This window comes from Ammospiza nelsoni, chromosome 7 (assembly GCF_027579445.1).
Source record: "Ammospiza nelsoni isolate bAmmNel1 chromosome 7, bAmmNel1.pri, whole genome shotgun sequence".
NCBI lineage: Eukaryota > Metazoa > Chordata > Aves > Passeriformes > Passerellidae > Ammospiza > Ammospiza nelsoni.
The window spans coordinates 31,057,374-31,084,818 of NC_080639.1; the positions used below are offsets into that span (position 1 = coordinate 31,057,374).

General features: G+C 50.6%; 1 protein-coding gene across 1 annotated transcript; it reads right to left on the reverse strand.

Annotated features, from left to right (window-relative positions):
- STEAP3 (STEAP3 metalloreductase) lies at positions 1-24,084 on the reverse strand. Its single transcript, XM_059476411.1, has 5 exons — positions 23,939-24,084; positions 8,908-9,394; positions 7,917-8,444; positions 6,225-6,389; positions 1-427 (listed from the first exon to the last, which is right to left on the reverse strand). Exons 2-5 carry the CDS (start codon positions 9,391-9,393, stop codon positions 137-139), a joined length of 1,470 nt encoding a protein of 489 aa, XP_059332394.1. The 5' UTR covers position 9,394; positions 23,939-24,084; the 3' UTR covers positions 1-136.
- Positions 24,085-27,445: the final 3,361 nt, after the last annotated feature.

Genomic DNA, 27,445 nt, shown 5'->3' on the forward strand with positions numbered 1-27,445 from the left:
CATTTTCTAAAGTCAACAAATTTTATTCTTTTATCAACAATACCATTATACCAAAACATACATATATTTAAGAAAAAGAAACACCTTTGAACCTAGAAATGTTGATAGTGCTTCGAAATCCTGAAAGCTGGGGCTGTTAGACATTACTGGAGGTCTCCCCACTCGAGAATTCCCCCGTTGCACTGGGCAGCACAAATTTGACGTATCTGCCCTTCTCCCAGCCCCTCCTGATCCTCAGAAGTCTGTGCTGGATGCAGGGCAAACTGAAGATGACTCTGGCTATGATCACAGTGCATGGGACCAGCAGGGTGAGGGTGTAGGTTGGGGGCAGGTAGAATTTGTACTGGTTCTCATCGAAGGCCCTCGACCAGCCGTACGTGAGCGTGTGCAGGGTGCTGATCACCAAGGCAAGAAATCCAAGGGAGGACTGAAAGGAAAAGAAACACACACCAGTTAGCAGAGTGCCTTGTGCCTGGCTGTCTCCCTGTATTTCTGATATCATTTTCTAAGTGTACACGACAGAGAGGGAGCAATGGGTATTCCTGTGTTTCAATAAAACATGGCTGGAACCCTTTCCTGGGGAGTGTGCCAGACTGGGCTTTTCTTTGTCTAATCAGAGGTTAGGTGTGACATTGGAAGCTCAGCAGGAATTTCCCAGAAGGTGCTGCCAGCTCAGCAGAGAAGAGGGCTTCTGCACCCTGTGAAGCAGCAGCCCCCAGCCCCAGCTGGGCAGGGGGGCACAGGCAGCTCCCAAGGGCTCCTCCTGAGCTGCAGCTGCCAGCTCTGCCCTGCCAGCTCTGCCCTGCCCTGCCAGCCTGCCAGCCCTGCCTTGCCAGCTCTGCCCTGCCAGCCCTGCCCTGCCAGCCCTGCCCTGCCAGCTCTGCCCTGCCAGTCCCTGGCTGGCTGAGCCAGTCCCTTCTGACCAGCAGCATGAGGCAGCAGTGATGTGGCTCTGGACCACAGCTGGCACTGCTGGAAGTGGGTGATGCCACAGCTCCACACAGAGCAGACATCTTCAGGTGAGTGGTGTCACCTACAGGAAAATGAGATTGTGCACAAGTGCTCTGTTCTGAGGTGAGCACCAGCCCTCAAGGCTTTCCTCCTCTGTCTTAGAGATCTGTGTTGGTTCAAAGGCTGTGAAGAGCCCTTTATCCACTCAGTGAGGCAGCAAGAACACAGCCCCTGTTCTACAGGCAAGAACTTCCCCCATTTTCAGCTGAGATCATGCTCCCAAGCACCTACAGGGACAACTCCTCCTCCTGAGTAATTCCAGCTCCCTCTGAGGGTTGCTCTCAAAGACAGGTTTTAAACTCTTTCCCTCACTGAGGGCTTCCTGCCAGCATGAGAGGTGGTGGCTCCTGAGCCTGCCAGCTCCCACTGCCTGCTGGCACTCAGCAGCCCTGGGCACTTGCTGTGTTCTCCTCTGTGCAGGCCTTTGCTGCTGTATTTTCAGGGAAAAGTGCAGGTGGAGCATCTTGCTCTGCTGTCCTACTTTGAATGCTTGGTCTATCTAAGCCTGAAATAACAAATTTCAAGATGCCTAGAGAGGGAAAATTTTGCTAATTTTAGTTAGTCCCTAACTTAGGGAAGAAAGCCTTTCAAAGCCAAAATATCTGTCTTGGTGCAGAGATCAGCAAGAAACCCAGTCTTCCTGAAGATATGTCCAGGAAAGAGGACATGGCAGGGAAATAAGGAACCAGGGCAAGATGGGAGGAAGGATTCATCATCTTTTGAAAATACAGTTTCATCCAAAGAACTACTCAAATCATAGATTCCCCTTCTATTTTTGATTACTGAGAAACAATTAAAAAACCCAGACAACTTTAAAAAATGTAGCACGTTATTACCAAAAAAACCAAACCAAGACTCCTCTAAACTTCAGAGCTAATATTTTAAGCAGCTGAGGGGACTGGACAAGGGAGGGAAGGAGAGCTCTAAAATGTGCTACCAGATCTAGGTACTTCACTTTTACAGTATCTATCTGGCAGTCATGTGGGTGTCACTGAGTCCTGCCAAGGCAGGGTAGGACTCCTCTCTGTGTTACAGCTGAGCATTTCTCAAGGTCATGCCAGGAAGAGGGAACAGAGCTGGGATCTGAGCCTTAGTCCTGTGTGCAAGCCCACACTCACCCTTTCTTTCATGTCCTTCTTACCAGAAGCTGTGTCCATGTCCTAAACCAAAGTGGTAACAAGCAGCAAACCCAACAGGGTCAAGACTAATTGCATTTGGAAAATTAAGGAGGAGTTTGCTGAAATATGCTGTGGTCCCAGTTGAACCTAACAGCAGGACCTGACCCACAGATCATCCATCATTTATAGTTCAAGATTCTCTCCAACAGGCAAAAAAACCCAGGGTGGCAAAAGGTTTGAAGTACCAGATCAGGACTCACCTGGCAAAGCAGGGCAGGGAAAAGGGGACAGAGGGAACCCAAGAGCAGAAGCTTTCTGCCCTGGGCAGGGGGTGCATCCAGTCAGCCCAAGCAGGACTCTGTGCATGGCAGAGATGTCAGAGCTGGAGATAATTACCCTGTGCCTCTACAGTTTCTCTTTAAACAGCTGCAGGTACTGGGGGAGAGCAGGAAAGGAACTTGATAGGACAAAAGGTGACAAACCATCACAGGCACTCTGTGACTGACCCACCTTTGTGTGTGGATGGTGGGGATGAAACAAAAAGGCTAACTGGCTACAAACACATGGCAACAAACACATAGCTAAGGTGCTGTGGCTGCAGCAGGGCTGGCAGCTCCTCTGGCAGCAGCAATGGGCTGATCCATTTAGCCCAGATGAGGAGCTGACTGGGGTGAGCACAGGGGCTCCCAGTGCTGATGCACGGCTGCACCCCCCAGACAGCTGGATACAGCAGGTCTGTAAGTGCACAGAACCCAAAGCTTTGCTGATTGCAGCCTGGCTCAGTGCTTACAGCTCAATGTACACTCAGTGCAGCACAATGCAGAGCCTGCTGAGCAGCCCAGGGGGCTGATTTGCCAAAGTGCTCAGCCCTGATACCACTCTTGAGCTCTCATTGATCCTCTATGCAGTTCCTGGCTACAAAATCTTTCTGGGTTTTGTTTTCAACAGTGGCAGAGGCTTTTTTTGTACTGTCACAACATGGGGAGTGTGGGGCCAGCAGCCCTGTAGGGTGTTAAAGCTCTCTGAAAGGTCCTGTATGAAGGCAGTATCTTCCTGATGCAGGTTTTGCATTTATTTTCTATTCTGCATTAACTCTTCCACCTCTGCCACTGCCTTGGTGCCTGCAGGCTCCCTGTAACACCTCAGCAAAGGTGATCCAGCTACCTGTGGCTCATTTAGAAATGCTTGGGCAGCACTGAAAGCAAAGAGCCCCTTCCTGACCCAGATAAGCTTCACACTTGTGCAGCCATCAGTACTATGGAATTATCAGCTCAATGGAGCAGCTCTGGCCCCTCACACTGCCTCAACAGGAGGGTTAGAAAAGGTCTGATTACAGATTCTTTACATCTTATGCTACATGAACTATGAAAGAAACCAGGTCAATTCAACCTTCAAATTCCAGGAGGGCTCCTCAGGATAGGAAGGTAAAGGCAATCATACACATTTTTATTTCTCAGGCAATTAGAGTTGATTTGTAAATCACTGGGGAATGTTAAAAATGTCTCCTATAAGCTGAATTACATACAAATCATTCCTGTTAGCCAGTGTTTCAATCCTGTACATTTTCTGTTAAAACTGGACACACAGGGGAACTGTGTATCCAATTTAACTATATTTAATTGAAATTTGAGTATGTACAAGAGCTACTGTGAAAATTAAGCTTTTTTCCTATAACTCTGGCAACAATACAAATGGGATTTCTGACCTGTCAGGCAACAGATGTGTATTTTAATACTGTGGCAGTATATGCCACTAATACAGGTGTATTACACACTGGCTGCTGGAAAATGTCAGACTTGGGAAGTTCTGGGTAAGGAAGGGACTAAAGTGACTCCTGAATTTGCCTCACATGTGGCTTTTGGTACAGCATCCCTCAAACATCATCCAGTTCAACTGAGATGGGAACAAATTGCTGCATTTTCTGGAAGGCATCTGGCTGGGGCATCTGCATTTCACCTCTTTTATGCTGCAGAAGTGCTAGAAATCCCAAATATTTGAGAAAGCAGCCTCATGCTTCACCCGTTGTATTTGCACAGTGCCACTGTGCATTAATTCAGGGAGGCTCACTCTGAGCTATGTGAATACAACCTCAGGAGCCTGGAAGCAGTAGCTGTAGCTGCTCCTTTAATTTCCTCAAGAAAGGCACCACCAACTTATTGAGGAGTAAATAATTTAAAAGATCCTAATTAAAAAAAAAAAAGTAATATGGAAGCTAACATGCCAGGAGATCTGTATCCTGCTCTTTTTACATGGTATTTCCACAAAGAGGCACAATACCAGCTATGTCTCTCTTGCCCGTGATCAGCTGGGAGCTCGTGTCACACTGTCACGCTTCATTCCATGCAGACAGAAATAGGTGTATCTTTCCATGAACTAAGCCAGCCAGTTCCCATGTGGGACAGCCAAGAGCTATTTTGGAACTGACCATCACGAATTTGTCTGGTCCCAGTGCTGATATAGCCTTGGAAAGGCTGGGAAGGGGTCCCAAAGGGCAGATGGGACAGTGGTGTTACACGCACGACCTGCCACGACAATGTTTGTGTTACATGACACAAGGCCAGCACCCTCCAGGACAGCTGCCAGGCTGCCTGGGGAGCCAAAGGCAAATGCAGGGGGGTTCAGAGCCTCCTTCCAGGCTGCAAGGAGATACTTCCCTTCGTTTGGGATTCCTGGTGCGAGATGTGCAAGTCAGGATTGATTTATCCGGTGTCCCAGCAGCTGCAGCCCTCCCCTGAGACACAGTGGTGAGAATTAATATGCTCCCATTGTCCAGTCTGAAACAGAGGTTTAGAGCCAGTCTCCCTTCTCCTTGAGGGATGATCTCTTGGGGTCAAGCTCTCCTGGTGCAGCTCTTCTACTCAGTGTAAATAATTACTGGCTAGCCCACAGCAAGAGGGGAAAGAAGACAAACTGGATTGCTCGTGTGGTGATCGGGGCACTCGTGGGAGAAGCAGGGGAGCAGACTTCAAACTCCTGCTCTAATGAATATTGAATTATTTATATACTCCTGAAGAGCTTCAGCAGAGCTTAACAGAGGCTGGATGATAGATATTCACCTCTGCATCCCTGAGCTCTGCCCTCCCCTTTGGAAGGGTTAGGTGGTGCAAAGGGAGGCTCCACAGGGGAGATGCAGGGGAAGGGAGTCCTGGGGGGGCTCACACACCTTGGGTGCCACAGGGGTTACAAAGCCTGCTGCATGCTAAGCAGCTCTGCTGCAGGAGGCACAAGTGAAAAGGAATTTTAGGGCTCTGGGGTATGACTGTGGCACAGTGAGTGGAATCTGGCCTCAAAATCAGCTTTAATGTGCAGGGGATACTTGAAAGGTTCATTCTCTGCTATCTCCATTAATGAGCCCCAAGCCTGGCTCCAAATGCATCCCTGAAAAAGCTACAGCCAGTGAATACTGTGTCTGTGAAAATCCCAGGGGGTAGACTCAGGTCACCAAGGGAATTTGGCCCTTAGGAGCTTGGCCATCACTGCAAGTGGAGGAAGGTTCCTAAAACACTGGGGAAAAACTAAAGTTTTCTGCAGGTTTTAGAATCAGCCATGGCCTTTTCATTGAAATCACACCCAGTTCTCTGTGCTGTGTGGGCTCTGGCAGGTTACAGACCACTCTAAGCCTTTTTGAACTTGTATATTGAACACCTGGGTGCATGCAAGCTCTGCCAAACCTGTCCTTCCCCTGCACTGTCCTCCCAGGCTCTCTCCTCTTGAGCAGCTCACTCTCTCTGAACAGCAAGGGCAGATCTGTGTGCTGTAGCCAGCTGTGCTCACAGTGAGTTCCTGCCTGCCCTCCACAGCCTGGTGCTGTATTCTCCCTTGTCCTGAGAAAAGCACCCTCCCTAGACAGGACAAGCCCTGTGTGAGAGCAGCACAGCCCCAGGACACACCACAGCCCTCTGCCCCTCTCCTGCTCTGGGTCTCAGCCCCTGGATGAGGGATCTGTGGCTCTGGGGTGCAGGGGGAGGTTTTGCTGCTGACTCCAATACACAGCTGCCCTGCTGGGAAAGCAGGTCAAGCCCTGCCCTGTCTGTGTGAGGGCCTGACTCTGATTCTGCAGAATCACCCTCTGGCATCAGCAAATATCAACTTTACCTGAATGAAACTGAATTCCCTCCAGTTGAGAGAGTTTGCGATGGATGGAAGTGAAGTGATGGCAAGTAACGACAGCAAGCCCAGGGCAATTATTCCAACAGAGATATAAATCTCCATCCTCCAGACTTCCTCCTCTACCCAGACTGTCATCTTCTTCTCCATAGCCTGGCATGACAATGAAGGTTTGTTAAAATGGGGCACTTAGGGACAGAGGAACTGAGTTTTATCTGTTCTGGTTTTGGAAGCAGGTTTCCTGGATGAGCACTGGATCCTGTTCACACCTCCAGCACCATTTGCCTGTTTGGGAGATGTGGAAATGCTCTCTTATCCCAAAGCCATTCGGCCAAAGCTATACCTGATTTGAAGCCTGCTGGGAAGAACTGCTGAATGCTCTCAGCTCCCATGCCTGTAACCACAGCAGCAAGCCCCAAAGTCACATTTGGAAAGATAATTACAATGAGAACTCAGTTTCAAGCCATGAAAACAAATACAGATGCTTGAATATGCAGTAGTCTCCTAATAACCTTTGTTTTAAGTGCATTTAGGGGGGAAATTGTTCATGCTAATGGAAGGGAAGATGGGTTTTATACTGCATGGCAAAGAGGAACATTTAGAACCGTCCTCTTTAGCCCATTAAATGGGTTTAATTTACTAAACAAAGATGTTGCTAGAAAACAGGAGGTAGAGGGGAAATGAACACAGGATGCTTGCCTGAGATTAATGTGCAACTGTGGCACTTGAGAAGAACCTGCTCAAGGCTGGAGCTGAGAGGCTGGGAATGGTGTTTGATGGATGCTCTGAACAGCCACTGCTGCCCAAACCAGCCATCCTGCTCCCCTCTGCCCCCAACAGCTCCTTCCCTCCTTTTTGGGACAAATATTTGGAATCACTCAGCCAAATACCCCAGCACAGAAAGCAGAGGGGTTGTGAGGTAATCCCTTGATCACATTTCCCCTCAGCTGCACAAAGCCTGTGCCATCCCAGGAAGGAGCAGTGAGGAGCAGAGGCAAGCCAGGGGCAGGAAAGAGCAAATCCCATCTTCCCATGGTACTACAGAGCTGGCTGACCTGCCTGAAGGCAGCAATCTCACACTGGATAAACACTGCTGAGAGTGTCCATAAAGCAATAAAGTCCTTTTCCATTTCCTTGTTCTTATATAACTGGCTCTTCACCACCATTTTGTTAAACTCCTACAGGCACAGGGTGATGAGGACACACAACCCTCTCTGGGATATGACTTGGTTACTCCAGCAGGCACAATTATGAACATCAGTGTGAACAAACAGGGATCTCCCAAGATTTTGGAAGCTGAAGGGAACTCTACTCCTCCTACCATTGGATTTCCCCTTGCCTAGCATTTTTCCTGCCTCAGAGACACCAGTGCCAGGCAAGGCTGGTTTCAAAGTCAGTGTTTCTGGGGAGCAGTGGCATGGGGTGTTGACCCTAGCCCTGGCTAACAATGCAGAGGGAGCTGTGTATCCAGGGAGATGGCAGCTCCTCAGCACAGACAGGCGAGTGCTCAGTCCGTGCCATGCGGCTGACCTGTGGGGCAAGCACTCCTAGAGAGCTTTTTCCCACTACCCCACACCTCTGGAAAATGAATGAAAAATGCAAGATATTCGGCCCACCACCCAAGATGTGCATGAGTTCAGCAGATCCCTGCAGGTGCTACCTGAGGAGCACCCCCGTTACCTGCTTGACAGCTGTCTCGATTAACAGGTAACGGTGGGAGCGGCGCATGGGCAGGCACAGGCTGTACACGGCGTGCAGGGCTGCACAGAAGAAGCTGAGGAGACCAATCTGCTTCCTGTGCTGCAGCCACTGGTCCAGCCAATCTGGGAAACGCCTGTACTTGGTGCCGTAGTAGAGCTGGGAGCAGGCTGCCAGCACGCCGGGCAGGTAGACCAGGGACAGCATGACGTAGGAGACGCACGGCAGCGTGGTGTTGACCACCTCGATGGGGATCTTGTACAGCTTGTTCTTCTGCTCCCTGATGTAAGGGTGGATGACCTGTCGGATCAGGTTGTAGGTGAAGAAGCAAAGAAAAAGCCCCAGAGCCAAAAAGATGGGGATTTTCCAGGCTGGCAGGAGGCGCAGGGGAATGTTCTCGATCTCACAGGCTGATGACATGCAGCCCATGTCCACGGGGGTGAATCCCATGACCTGAGCAATTTCTGCTATGGTGCGCTTGGCTTCTTGGTTATTTGAGCAGATCAGAACCTGCAACGAACAGAAATACACACATGGGGCAAAGAAATCAGGCTGCTGGGATTGAGTGCATCCAGAGGGATTCTGTGTCACAGGGAGCCTATGTTATTCCACTGAGCATCATAATTCCTGGCAGGCTTTTTGACAGGGATTTACCATGGCTGCCACAGACCTCTCTCCTGGGCAGGTTTCCTTTCATGCATGTACTGCTAGTTTGTCTCACTGGCTCTGTTTAGATAAACAGAAAACTGAATAATACTTTTCACTCAGGCGGATGATCCAAGGATTACACAGTGTGAACTGAGTGAAGGTATTTAATTTCTGAACAAAGAAATGCAGAAGCTAAGGGGTGATCTCTGGATGCCCAGCCAGCACTCAAGACTCCTTCTCCTGGACCTAAGGCCATTTACTGATGCTGCCAGAGCTGAGCTGCTGAAACAGTTGGGATTTATCCCTTGCTGGAAGAAAACAATACCTGCTTATTTCCATCCCTGGCACCCGACTGCAGCGTCCACGCAGAAACCACATTAAAGGCCTTTACCACGGTGCAGGCCGGGAACAGGGAGGCCAAGTACTCGGCGTTGGATTCCTTGTGATGGTTGATCTCCGTGTTGTTGCTGACATCCACCAGGATCTTGCCCACCAGCACATCAGCCAGGTCACAGAGCGTGGAGTAATGCTCCCTGAAAATGGCCACGAAGATGATGTCGGCCTTCTTCGCGGCCTCGGCCTGGAAGGTGACCTCTGCTGCAGCAGGGAACAGGCTGGCTTTGCGCTTGGGGTTGCGGCTGCCCACCACCACCCTGAATCCAGAGCGCACCAGGCGCACGGCCAAGGAGCGCGCGAAGTCCCCGCTGCCCAGCACGCCCACCGTGCGCCCGGCCGGTGCCGCCGGGGGGCTGCGCTCGCCCGCCGCGCTCCCCTGGCCCAGCAGAGGCTTGGCCATGTCTCCTCTGGACATCCTGGCAGGAAAAACAAGGAGAAATGCAAATTCAACGTGGAGATCTTGCAGAGACCCAGACCATGTCTGGGGTCACGGGGAAAAATGTCACTTAGGCTGCTCAAACATGGTTTTGGTCCCAGGATCTATTTGCCAAACCCATCAGGAAATGTGCAGTAATGCACAGGCACCACTGGAGGGGCACAAAACACCAGGCTGGGTTGGAAGGTGAAGCTTTTATGGAGTTTTCTCAGAGATGTGTGGTCCAACACCTGCTGGATGCACTCATTCATCCTCTGCTGTCCTTCATGCTGGCATCTCACACTGCAAAGCCAGGCCAACACTGACAGTAATCAGGACCAGAAACTCTGAGATTCCCATGGAGCTACCAGACACCTCCTAAAGAAGGGGTCCATGAAGATCCCTGAGACTACATCTGGAAAAGCTGGAGGGGTGCTTCTGATTTGCCAGAGCAGAATCAAGGCAGAAAGTCAAACTGAAATGAAAGTGTCCTAAAAGTGGTAAATCAAGAGAGTTTCAGCCCTTGCCTGTCTCAATATTTGGGTCTGGCAAGCACTGTTTGCTTCAGCTCTTTAATGAGTAATGAGAACTTACTCGTGACATTTAAAAAATATATTAAAACATGATGGGATTTGCTCATGAAAGATCTTGATGAGCTTTGCAAACATTAATGAATTTTGCCCTGTAACAGATTAGATATTGAGGGCACGGAGAGGTTTTAAGCAGATCAATGAATTCACAGGCAGCACAGCAGCTGAACCTGGAGGTCAGAAGAAACTTGGGCAGGGAACTGCCAGACTGCTCATGGGCTGTGTTAGGGGCTCAAATGTGCCTCCCAACTTAAGGAACAGCAAATTTACCCTAAAAATTCCTGAGGGTGAGATTTTAAGAGGGCTCAGAAGGCAGCCCATGGAACTTCCACACAAGGACATCCGGCTTTTGTATTGGCACACTGCTAGAGAGCATAATAAAGACTGTAATTTACAGACTTGTGATATACTGGGAATGGAGAAAATTGGTTTTGGTGGAGTGCAGTCTTGCCTTGAAGCTGGTCAAGTTCTTTCAAAGTGAAGGTGACCATTTGGATGGGGTGACCTAGTCCTTGGCACAGGTGTGTTTTTCATAGGCTTTTGGAAATGTCCTTCATCCAAGGCTCTTCTGGGATTGGCACAGCAGTGGTGCAAAGGGGAAGGGCACTTCTGCATGAATAGTTACCAATGGGAAACAAAGGGTGAGAAGAAATAAATTATTTTCATAATGGGAATAGGTTGCCAAGGGATTTCCCTGAGGATTTATGCTGTTCAACATGCTCATAAGTGATTTGGGAAAGGGAGTGAATATTGACAAGATGGAACTCATGCATAGTGATCACAGAATCACAGAATGGTTCAGGCTGGAAGGGACTTAAACATCATCTACTTCCAACCCCTTGCCATGGGCAGGGACACCTTCTACTCGAGCAGGCTGCTGAAAGCCCCATCCAGCCTGGTCCTGAACACCTCCCAGGATGGGGCATCCACCAGATTTCTTTGCAACCTGTTCCCATGCTTCACCACCCTTATACTAAATATTTTCTTCCTAATATCTACTCAAAATCATTTAGGACAGTCAATCTTTCTTGTGAAGAATCTGCAAAAGGATCTCCCCAATCAAAGTGTCTGAGCACCAAAATTCACTACAGACACTAGAGAGACATGGCAAGAGCTGCCTGTGGGCATAAGCTCCCCTAACCATATATATACTTTAAAGAGCTGTAAATTTGTTAAACTGTTCAGAAAAATTATCAAAGGGTCACATTACTATGAAAACACCAACTTGGTGGTCCCTGGCAGACAAACATCAAGCACAGACAAGTTACTGGAGGAGATCTCTCACACAGCAGCCAGGACCTCAATCCTGCTCCTCACTGAAAACCTGCAAAACACCTTCAGCAGATGGACTTTGAAACTCAAGTTCACTCTCCTGGGTATAAACCATCATGGTTTCAGTGACAATGCTGTTTCTATGGCAGAGGCCTGTCTGCTCTCCTTGCCCCTCACCAAGCACTACCTTATCCCAGAGACCCAAAAATGCTCATGGAAGAAGTGCCAGCATGGGAAAATAAGTGCCAAAGAAGTGCATGGTGACTTCTTCCCCTTCAAAACACGTCCACTGTATAAATACAGAGATCAAACAGCCCACTGCAGTTCTGCTTACTCCATTGAAAAAAAAAAGGGGGGGGGGGGAATAACCATAGAAAAGGGCCACAGGGATGACTTTCAGATCTCTGTCTGCAAAGATACTGTTTTTTTGTTTTCCTGGTCCCTTATCTGAAGCTTTATCACACACTCACTGCTTTACTTTTTAGAAGCCTTGCTTCACCTTAATGTATTCATGTCCAGAACTATTTGTTCTAGGGCCAACACTATTGTTCAGAATAATTATCTTGCTAACCCCCCTCCTCTTTTCTACCACCTGTGCACACAAAATATTACCCCAAAATAAAGAAACACATCTCTGGCTCACAGCCATGGGGGGAGAAATTAGCATTCAGGGTGACAAAGTGATTGTTATCCACAGACTCATTTCATAATCAATTGAAGGCACCTCAAAAGTTCTCTCTGTGGTCCCACTGGGATGTAAATGTTGCTGCAAGCAATTTTTTTTATACTGTGTTTCCTCTGTCCTGCAGCTGCCACTGAACATGTAGAGAGATGTTGGCAATGTTTGGAGATAAACATCTTTGCTGTCTCCAGTTATTTTGATTAAAAGGGATGACAGCATTAAACAGCCTTTGAAGTCAGCAGGAGAGTTACAAAGTAAGAAGACTCAAAACGTTTTCTGTGAATTTTGGTGTGATTATTTCAGTCATGCTCTGGCTGGTGGGGCTTTGGAGCAGCACTCATCCCTGCTGCCAGCCCATGGTGGCAAGGTGCCTGGTGCTGGCTGCTGCCTGTGGGTTGCACTGCTGTCATTGCCATGCACTGAAATCCTCCTGAGGAAGGAGGGGAACATCCCTCTTTCACCATGAACACATTTCATTGAGACAAACACTGTGGTCTCTGCCTAGCAGATGCCTGGCAATGGACTGTCTGATTAGGCAACAGCTTTTCTTCACTTCTGTATCTCTGGGGAGCACACAGACCCCCCTCCTGCCACCACCCTGACTTACCATGACCACACTGCTTTTTCTGCACCTATGGACAGGTTACCTGCTTGAAACTCTCCCTCCCAAAGCTAATTCACCACAGCAAGGCCAACCCATCCAGAGTGGGTGCACAGCACCATGGCCAGGATGCTGCAGAGGAGGCCAGGAGTGAATATCATGGTGCTTAGACATCTTTAGCACCTCCAGACTTAGATAAACCCCATTTATTGATCTTCCTTGTCAAGCAAAGTGCATCCCTGCTGAGTTATAGCACATGCAATTCAAGAGATCAGTTCCTTACCAGGGAAGCTACAAGATGATTTAAAGCACAGCCCGGTGGGGATAAACAAGCTCCAGTTCTAACTGGGCAGCAGTTCCTTAACTAAAATACTGAATGCAATGTACAGCTGCCCTTCAGCTCAGCTGCTAATGACACCCTCACATCAGTGCTGTGTCCACTGCAGCACACTTGCTCCCATGTGCAGTTCAATGACTGCACTGTCGCTGCACTGTTAACTGCAGGGCAATGGCAGTGATGGGCAGTGAGCAAGATGTATTTCTTTATTTTGGGGTAATATTTTGACTGCTGGGCACTCTACAAGAACTGTCCAAAAAGGAACTTCTGTCCCAAGGAGTGGGACCAGACAGACAGCAGCTGCAAGAAACAAAGCAGTCAAATCTCTGTTGCCCAGGCAGAGGAAGGGAGGGAGGGGTTCTCACAGAAGAAACACAGGAATAATGCTACATATTTTGCACCTGAGGCTTGGCAGAGGCTGTTAGCTTAGGCTCAGTGCCAGGCAAACAAGGTTTTTCTGCCTCTCTGCCCACACTGAGAGGCCTCACTCAGGTTTTGCAGCAGGACAGCTATCCTGGATGGAGCTGGGCTGCAGGAGCCCACTCAGGTGTCCCTGGGCTCACAGCAGAGTCAATCTGCTGAGCAGATCATCCCCCACAGCCACTGGGGAGCAGGCACACTTGTTATCCTCTTTCAACAGACGCGGGGAAGGAGATACTAACAATGATGGGACTCCAGCAAGTTTGTCTGGGCTGACCCAGATATCTTTCACCATGTCTTTAACAATGAGACCATCTTTTGGGGCCCCTTTCACATCCTCTGGTGCAGGAGGATAGCCTAGCTGGTTCCTGTAATTTGCAGTTCAGAGGTGTTTGAGTTGTACACCCTGAAGAAGGAGGGACCTGTGGTGGCAAGGCTTTGCTTCAGTTCTGGACAAAAAAAATCAAGATTCATTTCAATGCCCTGGTATTCAGATTTATCAGATAAAAGACAAGTTAGTTTTACCCTAACTCTAATAAAAAGGCAGTGTTTTAAACATATCAAACTGTGCTGAAGAATATGGCAGCAATCTCATACAGAGCTCCAAAAAAATGTCCTGTCCAGTGAAACCAAACTGGCTCCTGTTTGCACAGAAACTCATCTTTGAGCTCAGCCTCACATACTCAGTCTGCACCACCTTGGCTAAAACCACTGCTTTTGTGTCTTCCCCCAAAGTCAGTGTTTGTTTAGACTGACCACAACAGAGTTTCCATAAGCTGTGGATTCAACCCGTGCAGGTCATCAAAGAGTCTGCTCAGTGCTTCAGCTTCTGCTTGGGTGCCACGCGAGATAAAGCACATGATTATTACACACATTCCTTTATGAGCACATGGGTTGAAAGACCAGCAAGGCTCATGAGGAATCAAAGGATGCAGCAGAGCCTTTGGTCAGGTCTCTGCAGGGGAGTGTCACAATTTCTGCACTGGGAAGGTCCCTTTGGGCCCTGCCAGCCATGGCTGGCACCAGCTCGGTCCCACAAACACACACTCCAGGGACAGGCGTGATCTCTGCCCCCAGGGGACTTCCAGTCTGCATGGAGAGACCTTTGAACCATGAAGCCAAAGCCCTCCAGCCTCTGTTTGCAGAGCATTTCTTGCTGAGTTAACCCTCCAAAAGCCCCAGCTGGAGAGGAGCATTCAGACCTGAAGTGTTCCACTCAGGTCTTGCTCTGAGCAGAAATACTTTTTTTTTTTTTTAATTTTATTGCTACCACCATTTTATTTCCAGGGAAAATCAAATGTTTAAGTCTCTTTCCCACACACAGAGCATCCCTCCCAGAAGCAAGTGCCATGAACCTGAACCTGTTGGAACTGGAACAGATTTAAGTAATAAAAGAGCTTATCCAAAGCTGCTTTAATCTCAGCTCTGGTGCACATTTCTGGAGAGCTTGCAGTCCTGCCCAGGCTGACTGGAAATGCCTTCCCCAGCTCTGCCTACAAGAGAAAGAGACAGGGAAACCAAGCCTGCTGCCTTTTTGCTTGTCTCTTTTCTTCTTTCTCCTTCCAAAGCAGAGTTACCTCCCTAATGGTGCAAACCAGGAACTGGCAAGGGATGTAAATAGCCCTTCCAGAAAAGCCATACTGCAAACCCAGCCGGGCTGCCAGCCAAGACATGAGAATGAGGAAATGCTGGGAGCTGGGCTGTCCCCGCTGCTGTCCTTCAGCCCAGGGGCACATGGGACAGGGATGGGGGCTCTGCTCCCTGTGCCCCTGCTGCTGGGGTGGGGAGGAGGGACAGGGACCTGCGGCAGGGCAGCTGGTGCGGCCCCGAGCTGGCATCACGGTGTGCTGAGCATGGCACCGAGGGGCAGGGGGACAGACTGCTGTGACCCCAGGCCTGCAGTGGGCTCAGGGGCTGCTGTGGGCTCAGACCTGCTGTGGGCTCAGGGGCTGCTGTGGGCTCAGGGACTGCTATGACCCCACACCTGCTGTGAGCTCAGGGACTGCTGTGGGCTCCAGGGACTGCTGTAAGCTCAGGGACTGCTGTAAGCTCAGGGACTGCTGTGGGCTCAGGGACTGCTATGACCCCAGGCCTGCTGTGGGCTCAGGGGCTGCTGTGAGCCCAGGCCTGCTGTGGGCTCAGGGGCTGCTCTGGGACACCCAGGGACTGCTGTGGGCTCAGGGACTGCTGTGACCCCACACTTGCTGTGGGCTCAGGGGCTGCTGTGACCCCACATCAGGGACTGCTGTGATCCCACACCTGCTGTGGGCTCAGGGACTGCTGTGACCCCACACATGCTGTGGGACACTCAAGGGCTGCTGTGACCCCACACCCGCAGTGGGCTTCAAGGACTGCGATGACCCCAGGCCTGCTGGGGGGCTCCAGGATTCGCCACAAGTCCCCCTGCAATTGTTCTCCACCCCAATGCACGTTGCATTCACTGGTCCTCATCCCTCCTCCTGCCCCAGGGCAGCTTTATCTGATTATCTCATTATCAGGTATTTATCTGCTAAAACCACTTCCATAAGCTCCTGCAGAGCCCCACTTTCTCTCCTCTTTATCTCTCAGTCCAGTTAACCTTATCCCTTCCTCTTTTACCCCCAAAGGACATGGCAAATGATTTGCCTTCTCCTCTGCAGACAGACACATTCCGTATTTGGAGAACAGGTTCCATATCTTCCTTCGGTTTTTCCTGCACAAGTGAAACCCAACTCTTTCATCAGAGCTGTTATTTACCGAATGTCCAACAACTCAGCCTCTATTCCTCGCTCTCATTTTTCCTGGAGGATGCCCAGAACTGCATTTTCCAACTGAGCCCCTAAAAGGCACCACCTGGAGCAGAGACGCTGCTTCCCCAATGCACCATTTCTCTTTATCCATCCCAAGAGGACTGTTTGCTTTTGCACAACTGTGTGTCCCTGTGAACCCATGGGGCACAGTGTCCCTGTCCTCTGGCTCCTGTGACCACTGCCTGGCTGGTCGCTCACCTGGTGTCCAGGAGGTCAGTCAGTCCTACCACACAGGACAGAACGTGTGCTGTTTTTTTTGAAACCAGCTCTCCAGCTTGTCACAATCTTCAATTCTAAGTCTCTCCTCTAAAATGTTTCCAGTCCCCCCTAGCTCAGTGTCACCTACAAATTCAGTATCTGCCTCCCTACTCCATCACACACTAATGAAAACACAGGCTGACAGGCACTGACCCTCCCAACTCCATACACCCTCTGGTTTATACACTGAAAAAAAAAATTAGAGTGTTGTTTTTGGAAGCCAGCAGTGAAGCCTAAGGCATGTCCATGCCCCTAACCACAAGATGTTCTTCACCAGGACCAAAATTCAAAAATAGCTTTCAGAACAGGGGAAAGTAGAGGAGAAAGGGCTAGCAGAATTTCCCACAGGGACAAAATAACCTTTTTCCCTCACAAGCCCAGACATCTTGTCTACAGTTTTCCTATAGAACTACACCAGCTTGTGATCACTTGGCAGGGACAGCTTCTCTCTCCAAGGATAAACCTTCATTTCAATGCTGAGCAGGAAAACTGCCTATCTATGATAAACAACTGGAAAAAAACCCTTTGCCCTGGTTTCATAAAAATGATGTACTTTAAAGCAGTTACCAACAGGTTCTGCCATAGAGATGTTCAAACTCTCCCCCAAATTTGCCTCCATTTGCAGAGCCACTTCTCTGCAGCAAAGTCCTTGTCTGAAGAACTTCCTCTGCTCTTCTGCAAGAACATCTTGCTGTCTGTGCCCATGGTGTTGATAGAGTAATGAGAAGCCTGAGAAAGACCTACCCTGTGATAAAACATCATGAAATGGGAATGTGAAAGTCTGGGAAATCCTGAGGTTTCACTGTAAGACTGTGGAAGGCAGAGACCTAAAGCAAGACAGAGTTTGCTAGAGCAGTGCTGATGCTGACACAGCACGCAGGAGCTTATCTGGCTGATGTGACTCTGAATGAGAAGGTTATTTCCTCAGCTTAGCATCTCACAGTTCTTAAGTGACATAAAAGGGTGATTTATAACAACTTTTGGTACTGTACTTAAGTCTTGTATGGCTTCTCTTGCTTTTTTTGGGGGTTTTCATTCTCAAGTTGGCAACTCAGTGACTCACCCATTTCTGAGCCATCCCGTCCCCAAATGTGAGAAGAGCAAGAAAGCAACCCAAAGGTGAAAGCTTCTCAGGTAGATCTAGTAACTCCCTGCAGACAGACACGATGGGTGGAGGTGCTCCTGCCTAAAATAACCTGGGGCTTCCACCCTTCTCCAGGCCTACAAAGATCAGGCAGGACCTGACTTCAGCAGTCACCACAGGGAGCTGGCAGGCTCCAGCTCCCTCTTCAAAATCTCTTTGTTTCTTTCCAGGAAAAGCATGGAGGAATTGTGCTGAGCATGCAGGGAAATATTTGTATTGGCTGTTTCCGTGCCACAGCACCTGTCAGAAGGGTCTCCAAGATCAGCACTCTCCTGCCTTTCTGACTTTGCTTCACCCAGTCACTCAGAAGATGCACAGGACCACACGGGGAGAAGATGCCTGGGAGGCAGTGTGGGCTGGAAGGAAGACACAACCCATGGCAGAGGGCCAGCCCATCTCCTGCCGATCTGTTTTTTCCCCTCCACGGAGCACAGGCATGACACACAGAGCAGAGGTAGCTCTGAGCCAGCCCTGAATAAGCACAGTAGTGAACACAGGAAAGGTAGCCAATGCAGGGCCATGTACTGCCTCTTCTGATTTTCCCAACAGCTCCTGGGAGAGGCAAACACAACTGGCTGACCAGGTCGTTATCTTTGGGGATCCAGATGGGTGGGAGAGAGATGCTCCTTGCTGGAAGTCAACTCACTGCCCTGCCTTCCCCTTCCTCTCACACCGTTTGCCTTCAGTCCAGCATCCTGCACAGCAGATCCAGCTTGCTTCACCTTCACCCTGCACTGGCAGGGGTCTTGCCCTGGTCAGGTGAGCCCAGAGAGACAAATACATGCAGTGTGAACAATATGCCTCCCCCCAGGACCCCAATCCTTAGTGAGACCCACCTGTGCTGGACAGGTACAAACAGCATGTATTTCACCACAGTGCCAAGCTGCACTGGCACAGGTTCTGTCCTCTATCTAACCCCTACATAAGAAGGATGTGGACCTGCTGCAGTGAGTCCAAAGAAGGGTCACAGAGATGCTCAGAAGGATGGAGCCCCTCTCCTGTTGAGAGGCTCCATCCAGGCTGAGAGTGTTGGGGTTGCTCAGCCTGGAGAAGGCACTGGGAAGATCTTAGAGCAACTTCCAGTACATGAAAAGTACTTCTAAAAGAACTTTTTAGAAGGACTGTAGTGGTAGGACCATGAGGAATTGTCCTTACAGTGACAGAGGGCAGGTTTATATCAGATATAAGGAGGAAATTCTTCACTATGAGGGTGGTGAGGCACTGGCATAGATTGCCCAGCAACCCTGTGCATGATCCATCCCTGGAAGTGCTCAGGATCAGGTTGGACCAGGTTTAGAGCAACGTGGTCTAGTGGAAGGTGCCCCTGACCATGGTGGGAGTTGGAATGAGATGATCTTTGAGGTCCCTTCCAACACAAAGCACTCTGTAGCTCTATGAGCTATTAGTGCTTGCACATGATCAGCCGTTGGTATCAGGCTCCTTCAGTGGTGGACATGTTATCTACAGACCCTGATTCTTGCAGCTGACATCCTATGGGGAGCTCTTAGGATATTTTTTCCAATGACTACAGGGATGTATTCATACTAAAGGAAATGCACGTGTTGCCACAACCAAGGCTTTAGACTCACTGAAAATCTGAGAACCTGGAAAAAGGATGGGAGGAATTTCTGTGTCAGTACCTTAAATGCCAGGAAAAATTTCAAAATGTTTAGGCCCCAGAGTATGTAAAGACCTTTAGAAATGTGTTGGAAGCTCCCACGTCACTGACATACTTTCAGAAGCTTTTTACTTTTAGTTCAGTGACAGTTCACTTAAACTTAGATGAAGATGGGAAGCTGCTTAATTCACTGTAGGTCTGCATATGAAACCTATGCAGTACCTAAGCAGTAAATTCAAATTTGAAAATAGCATTTTCTTCCATAACAATGTTGACAAAAGGTAACTCTAATCAGTGACGGTAAACTTACAGATAACAAATTGGTGTGTTTTAATTCCTGGTGTGTGACATTTCTTATCACAGCTGCCACTGCCTTTCCCACCTCTCAAGAGAGCTGGCATGGCTGGCCTACTTCTTCCATCATCGGAAAAAATGTGTTTCCCCAGAATCTAAACCTGCTTCTATTTATGGGTGTGATGTTACAAGGTCATAGTCAAAGCATAGTTCCTAACAATAAAAAGCAAAACAATCCAAAACAAAAATAAAAAGCAAAATAAACAACAAAAAATTATTATGCTGTCAAAGAGCATGTTTTCCTGGGGTTTGATGTGGTTTTGTTAAACACAGACTTGTAGAGTCATCATAATTTTCTCCTTTACAATCACAGAGGAAATCAAATATGTGCAGTGACTGCGGCATCTTATATTACTGTACATTTGCTTCATAGCAAATGTGATTTTAGAAGAAAACGAAAGCTTGATGCAGTATTTAAATCTTATTAGTCCTGCATCTCCTCAGCCCACAGGAGTATTGATGCTGTAGGCGACAGCCTTCCTCTCCTGCTGTCTCTCAGTTTTGGTTTCTTGCCACAGCAAGCAATTCTCTGTGTTAGTTTTATTTAGAATGCTCTGATTGAAATGATCTGGGGTTCTCTGTACCCCTCTGCCCAGCTCAGGCATTAGGAACACAAACACTGCCCCAAGCTCCCTGGTGTCCATCTGTCATGGGCAGATGTCAACCCTGGACAGGGCCACGGGACAGGGACAGTCCACCCCAGCTGCCATCACCTGTGGGATGTTCCTACTACAAAGTCACTTCTACAATTCCTTCACAGCTCTCATCCCTCTTTACTCTTACATGGATCAAATGCTGAAGTCCCCCTCAAAAAGCATCCAACCTTTGCAGCTTTTACAAGTCCCTACAGCGGTTCAGAAACCCCACAGCCGCTCCCTGCTCGCCTCTGAAGGATCCTGGGCCCTGGCCAAGATTGTCCCCAAGTTTTTTTTTTATATCTCAGTGCTGATTTCTCCACGGCTGGAAAGAGCCTCTCATCTCCTCAAAGCGAGCTGAGAATGAAAAGTGAAATCTAAGTGCCAAGTGCTGCTCCCTGAGGAGAACAGCGTGAAGGTTCTCCGCCCATCCATCCATCCATCCATCCATCCATCCATCCATCCATCCATCCATCCATCCATCCATCCATCCATCCATCCATCCATCCCCACTGCGCTCACGAGGACCGCACCACTCGGAACCAGGAACCCGACCCGTTCCGGGGGCTCTGTGCCCCGACCCGTTCCCGGGGCTCTGTGCCCGGTTTGTGCCAGGGACAGCGAGTTTCCCGCAGCCGCACGGATGTGTCCAGCAGCCCGGGAAGGACAGCGCTTCCCGCGGGCAGCCCGCACCGCAGGTCCGCGGACCTGCAGCCCCCCGAGCCATGGGTGACCGCCCGCACCGGGACACCCCGGCCCCGCAGACATCTCCGCCCGGGACCGGCCCCAGCCCCAACACCAGCCCTCGCACCGAGGGGTCCGAGAGCGCCCTGGGACCCTGCCCGAGCCCGGGGCGGAGCGGGCCGCGGGCAGCCCCGCTGCCAGCTCCGCCGCTGGATCCCGGGCGGGAGTGCGGCGCAACGGGGCCGGCACCAGCGCTCGGCGGCGGGGGAGCCCTCGCTAACCCGGGACATTCCCCTCGATAAAGCAACCCCGGCGGCGCCGAGCCCAGCCGAGCCGAGCCGAGCCTCCCCCGCCCTGCCCGCCCGGCGCGGGCGGTTCGAGCCCCGCTCCGGCTGCTCGCCGCGCTGGCGGTGCCCGAGCCCCGCTGTGCCCGTCCCCCCGCGCTCCTCACCTCAGCGCGGCGGCGGGAGGGCGAGCGGCGCCGTCCGGCAGCGCGGAGCCGAGCCGTGATGTCAGGCCGCGGGCTCCGCCCTCTGCCCATGTGCCCGCCGGGGCCGCGGGCACCGCGCGGCTCCGCTCGGCACAGCCCGGCCCAGCACGGCTCGGCACGGCCCGGCTCGGCCCGGCTCGGGTCAGCGCCCAGCCCAGCACAGCCTGCTCAGGGTGAGGGGCCCCCAGCCCCCAGCCCCGTCCCCGCAGCGCTGCCCGGCCGTCACTGCCGTGCCCGGGTTAATCACACGCGGGTAGGAGGGCATCGCTGCCGGGGCAGCCGGCCCGCGGTGTCCATTACAGACAGGAGTCGAAGGCAGACCTGAATTCTCTATTTATAAACGCATTTCAGAGCCGGCCGCTGTCTCATTTTAATGGGTGGGTGCGGCTTGTTGCGCCTCTGCCCCTGCTATCAGGGGCCGCGCACTTGTTCTGGAAAGCTGTGCCGGCAGGCGTGGAGCAGATAATGAAAGGTTCTGCACCCTAAGAGCTGTCCTGCTGCGAACACCCCAACACTGCCGCACGGCCCCGCTCCCATGGAGAGTCTGCAGGCAAAAGCACTGGGGCAAACCCACGGGGACTTGAAAACAAATCCCTCTGGAGCTTTGGTTTGCTCACTCAGTAAAGGAGAGCGGGGAAGGGACCTGAAGGGGTTGTCTCATCCGCCCCAGCCGTGGGGAGCTGATTGCAGTGTGTGTTTGCGGCCCGGGCAGAGGATGTGCCGCCCCTCTGAACCGAGCCTGAAGTGTTTCACCGCCCTTGCAGTCAGGAGGGTTTAATCTTTGCCGACGGCCATCCCCTCTGTGTCCTCTTTGCACATAGGATATATCTTCCTGGGATGAAACAAGTCCCATTTTTTCCTCTCTCCCGGGCAGGCTGTGATTTTAACTATCTCAGCCCATTCTCACTGCTGTCCTGTGCAGATGTTCCCCCTCTCCAGTCTCTGTGCTGCCTGCAAACAAGCCCAGATACCAGCCAGGACTGCCCCAGCTTGCAAGGGCACTCACCACCTCTTACATCCATGGGATGGGAGATACAGAAACCTGCAGATATGGAGAGGCTGCAGCAAAGATGTGGGATTGCTGGGGAGAGTTCCCGTTGGTGACTCCCAGTGACTGGATGCTGGATAAGACAGAACTCCAGAGGCTCGGGATGCTCAAGCAGCAAACTTAGAGATGCTGTGAGTTCCCTGGGTGCTGGACAATACTGGAGAGGTGTGAAAACCTATTGGCATGGTTAGGAGAAGGAGGATCATTGGGATAGCTGTACTTCATCACCCCTCTGCAAAGGCCATCTGTGACTAAGTGCATCTGGTAGAATGAGATTGCTCCTTAGCCCCTTCCTGCGTGTATGGCCCCTGCCTCCTCATGCCTATCATGGTGATAATTTATATGCCACGATCAGCTCTTTGTGAAGACTGAAGGACAGAAACTATGTGGGTCTCCCCCTGTTTCTGTTTCCCTGCATGGGGCAAGGCTGCTGCCAGGGCAGTGTGATCAGTTCCCTGAGTAATGATCAACTGACCAACCCTCTGGAAGTGCTGAAATCTGCTTCTCCTTTTTTTAGATTGCACTTCCTTTTTTGTAAATTAGCAAACTTTTCACTGTAACAGCCTCTGCTTTCCCACCTTTATGTCACAGAGAAGAATGAATACCAATTTTATACCTGTTTTCATCTTCTCAAGCCTCTGGCTAGTCCTGTCCACCTGTTTTCTGGATGGTTTGAGTCCTGCACCCCATTTTTTCTGCAGCCATCTCAGTAGGCAGCTAAGGCCTCCCAGCTCCCAGACCCTGACTGGCTTTGTTGGTTGCTCAAAAGATTTCCTTGGTATCCATGTTTCTCATGAGAGATCTGATGTGGGCTTGCAAGTTGGCTTAATTTCTCTTCTACCCAGAGAGATCCAGTGTGTCAGGATTGTGCTGAACTTGGTCAGTGTTTCTGGGTGTATTTCTGGGTTCTTTCCTCTTTTTCCTTGCTGGTCCTGAGCAAGGACTTTTCTCTGTCATCTGGACTGTTCTTCTCCCAGCAATCCTCTTTTCCTGGCCCATCACTCGCTGGTCAGAGCTGCAGCTCTCTGGCAGCACCATCTGTGTCCCTGTGCCCATCTGGCTGTGTCCTGCTGTCCCCTTAGCCCTGATGCCACCTGCACCCTTGGATCTGCTCAGGGCTGGGGCTGCCAGGCTCCCCCAGTGCCCGTGTGCTGGCACAGCATGGCACCGGTGAGCAGACGAACCTCGACAGCTTCTGGCTGCCCAGCCAGGGAGCCATGGGGAGTCCCCACCTCCCGCACTGTTTTGGGGGGCTGGAGCCATCCAAGGGGACAGTGTGGAGGGGTGCACAGGCCAGCTCAGCTCCTGCCCACACCCAATCAATAAGGGGGTGACCCAAGGCTTTACTGCAGTAAGACACAAAGGCAGTGGTCCCTGAGCCTCCCTCCTGTGCCCCTTGTCCCCTGCCAGCTCCTTTGGGTTCATCATGTGCCAGCCCAAGGGCTGCTGTGCACCCGGAGGCCACAGGGATGCAGCAGTGCTGGGCAGCAGCGGCTGCACCTGAGCAGGTGCTGTGACAAAAGCAGAGTTTGAGGACACCACCTCACCTGCCACTCGCAATGTCATAGCCAGGGAATGGCTCAGCCTCCCCCTGAAATCCAGAAGCAAAAATGGCAAACTTACCCCTGGAAAACCAGACCTATTTGGTGGGGCAGTCAGTACACGTGGCTCCTCCTCTGGCTGTCCCAAAGCTGTGGTTTGGGCTGGAATCTGCTGTCCCGGTACCGTTTGGGTTGGGAAATTGGGTTATCGGCACAACAGGGTTCTGTCTGCTCTGGACTGGCACATGGCCCAGGGTGCCCAAAATGCCAAGCTCAGAAAGGAGCAGAGAGGCTGGAACACGTGCAGTGTACATGTACAGCAGAGGGGCAGTGTGGAGATAACATGGTTAATTATTGCCAGAGAGTGAGTTTGGCACGGTTGGGAAACAGAGAGCTCGTGTAGGGGAATGATCTGGGGGCTGCAAAGGTGGCATGTGGGCAGCTGTGATGGCTCTGTGAAGTCAGAGCTGGGCACACAGTGTCTTTGTTGGGTGAAGAAGTGGTAGCTCATGCTGTCACTCGACCTCTGTGGGGTTACCCAGAAGGACTGGGAGTGATGCTGACACCTGACAGCTCTGGCTGAATCCTCCGGGAAGTGCCAGGAGGGAGCAGGCAGAGGGAAGCAGCCTGGGGACAGTTTTCAGGCACTGTGTGTCCCTCCCAGAGTAGGGAGGGATGGGCTGGACCCCCACAGCCCATTCTCCTAGCTGAGAGCTGTGTGGGGGCAAATCTGGTGCTGAGTCTGGTCTGTAGCACACCAGTAACACCATCAGTTGCATGTCTCCTGCTGGATATCCAGAAATGCCAATTAAATGCCTGGGGTTTTTTGGACTGGGCTTTTGAGATGAGCTGTGGCCAAGTGTGGGTGACTGCACAGCCGTGGCACACACTTCAGCCCAGCATCCTCCCTGCCCCGGTGCTCAGCGGGATGTCTGGGCTGGGAGTGCCCATCCAGGGCTGGTGCACACCTGGGCTACGCTGGATGCAGCTCCTGGATGGCCCCGTTATCCCCCTCCCTCCTGGGGTCTGGCAGCGCCCCTGGGGGAGCCCAGTTAACGTGGCGCTACCAGAAAACAGCTTCCTGCTACTAATCAGCTCCCGGCAGGTTCTCGCCTTCTCAACTGCCTGGCTTTTCGGGGAAAAGTGTCATTTATCGGCCCTTCACGCAGGAAACCTGTTAGAGATGCTCCCCGCTGGGGCTCGTCTCCGCCTGTCATGCAGGCGCCACCTAGTAGGAAAAGGAGAAAACGGACCGAAAGTCGTGGATGTTGGATGTAGAAATTCAGTTTCTCTCTGGGAAAACTGTTTCATCCAACACAAAGATGCTCTGGGGCTCGGCTCTAGGGCTGAGCCTGTGGTTTGGGTACTTGCAGCAGAATTCACTGCCAGGAAATGATGAAGTGTGGAAATGCCCCAAACTGGAGCACAGCTTGTCCAGCATGGGTCTGGATTTATTTGATCTAAAAATAGACTTTGACATATAGAATAATTTCCAGGCAGCTCCTTGATAACATTGTTGGGGCTGGATTTGATTAATTAGCTGTATGGGTTAATTGCATTATGCTGCCTTCTGCTCTGGTGGGTGACAGATGCTCCTGTTTTGAGCACTGAGGTCATCCCATCAGCTGGAGGCTTTACTTACAGCTGGAAACCTCTCTCTGCCATCCCTGCATGTACAGTTCACATTCATGGAGGCATTCATGGTTTTACCACAAATCCCATTCTACTGCTGTCATCTTCTAAGAGTCACATGGATTTTCAGTGTGATTTCCCAGCCCTAGAAAACCTCCCAAAATCAACTCTTCCTAGGGTGGAATAAAAGGGACCTATAACAATAATTTCCTTTGTAGAGAAAAAAAATTAAAATAATGATTTTGTACCAATCTTGCGATTTTTGCGCAGCTTGACTCCCCCTGTCCCATGTGGGGAGGTGATAAATGCTGGTGTCTGTTATCTGCTGAATTCCTGCAGGCAGGCAGTGTGTCCCCTGCCAGGGATACACAGCTGCACAGCCCTGTGCAGCAGCTCTCTCCTGATATGTGCATGCTGTGGTGAGTCCTGCTTGAGGGATATCACCCTCTGGTCTTTCCCCTTCATCCCCCAAAATATCAAGAACCAGAGGCCAGAGATGCTGCAGTGTCACCCAGGTCCTGGGGGTTCACCCTGCCAGGGACTGCACAAGCATCATTGCCCTTTGCCTAGAGCACAACCTTAATTCATCTCCACTTCCACAGATAAAAGCCTGGATTAATTAAAGAAGAGAATAGAAAGCACTTTGATTTCCAGAACACCGGAAACTCCTAATTATCACGGCTCCCAAAAGCACTGCTATAATTAAGGGGCTCTCGCTGGTGCCACTGCAGACCCAATTTTTGCAGGGATTTACAAGTGGCACCTACATTTTTTTGCTTTTGGTGGAGTACAGCAACTGAAGGCATGAATTCTGGCTCCAGGTGCATCCCTTAAATCAGCCAGAACACCACTGAAACAGCATCTAATTCCCTCATGGATTTCTTATTAGAAAACCAGAGTCCCCAAAGGCACTGTGTTACAGACAGTGTCTGCTCTCCAATTATAGTCTGATTATACGAAATAATAAAACTGGGGGCCTTTTTTTCTTTGCCTGCTGTCTTTCTGTTTTCAAAATACACCTGGGGGCTGTTTCTGGCTTTTTTACCATAACCAGCATTTATTAGTATTTTATTAATATTTAAAAAAGGCAGTGGAAACTGAATTTCTCACCTGATCTCTGGTCCTCTGGTTCCTGTAACCTTTCCAGAAGCACTGAAAGCATCATGATGATATTGATGGTGAAACAGCCAGACTTTGCTATAGCATGAAAGCAGCAAAACATCCCTAAAGCAATAACTGAGTAAATCCCACAGGAGCATTTTCCCTGCAAATGCCAGATCCTGTGCTGCTGGGCAGGACAGGAGTGCCTTTTGCCTTCTTGCCAGAGAAGGCAGAGAACTGGCCAGGTAAAGATGTAGCTGATAATACACATCACCTCCATGTGCAGAGGTTTATCCTTGGGCTGCTGCAGCTTTCCTGTATTTATCCTGAAATGGGGTAGGTTTGGATTAGATATTAGGAAGAAATTCTTTTCTGTGAGGTTGTTGAGGCACTGGAACAGATTGCCTGGAGAAGCTGTAGGTGCTCCATCACTGGGAGTGTTCAAGGCAGGCTGGATGGGGCTCTGAGCCAGCTGGTCTAGTGGAAAGTGCCCCTGCCCATGGCAGGGGGGTTGGAACAATATGATTTTTAAAGTCTCATCCAACCCAAACCATTCTGTGATTTTTCTATTCTATCACCTCTTCACTAAGTGTTGTCTGAAGTCTGCCCACTGCCAACAGTTTTCTCAATGAGTGTCAGCTTCACCCCCAGGGTGATTCTCCTGCTCCCTGGGTGTTTCACAGATGTGCATGAAACTGTCCTAAAAATTCTCCTTCCTTTTGTCAGCTGCATTCCCTGTCTGTTGAATGGCCCTGGTTTTGCCCAGGTCTCCCCATCCTGCCCAGGAGGTGCTGCCTGACTGCAGAATCCTCATGGGACTGCAGAGCTGGTGCATGGCTTGCAGGAGGGGTGGGTT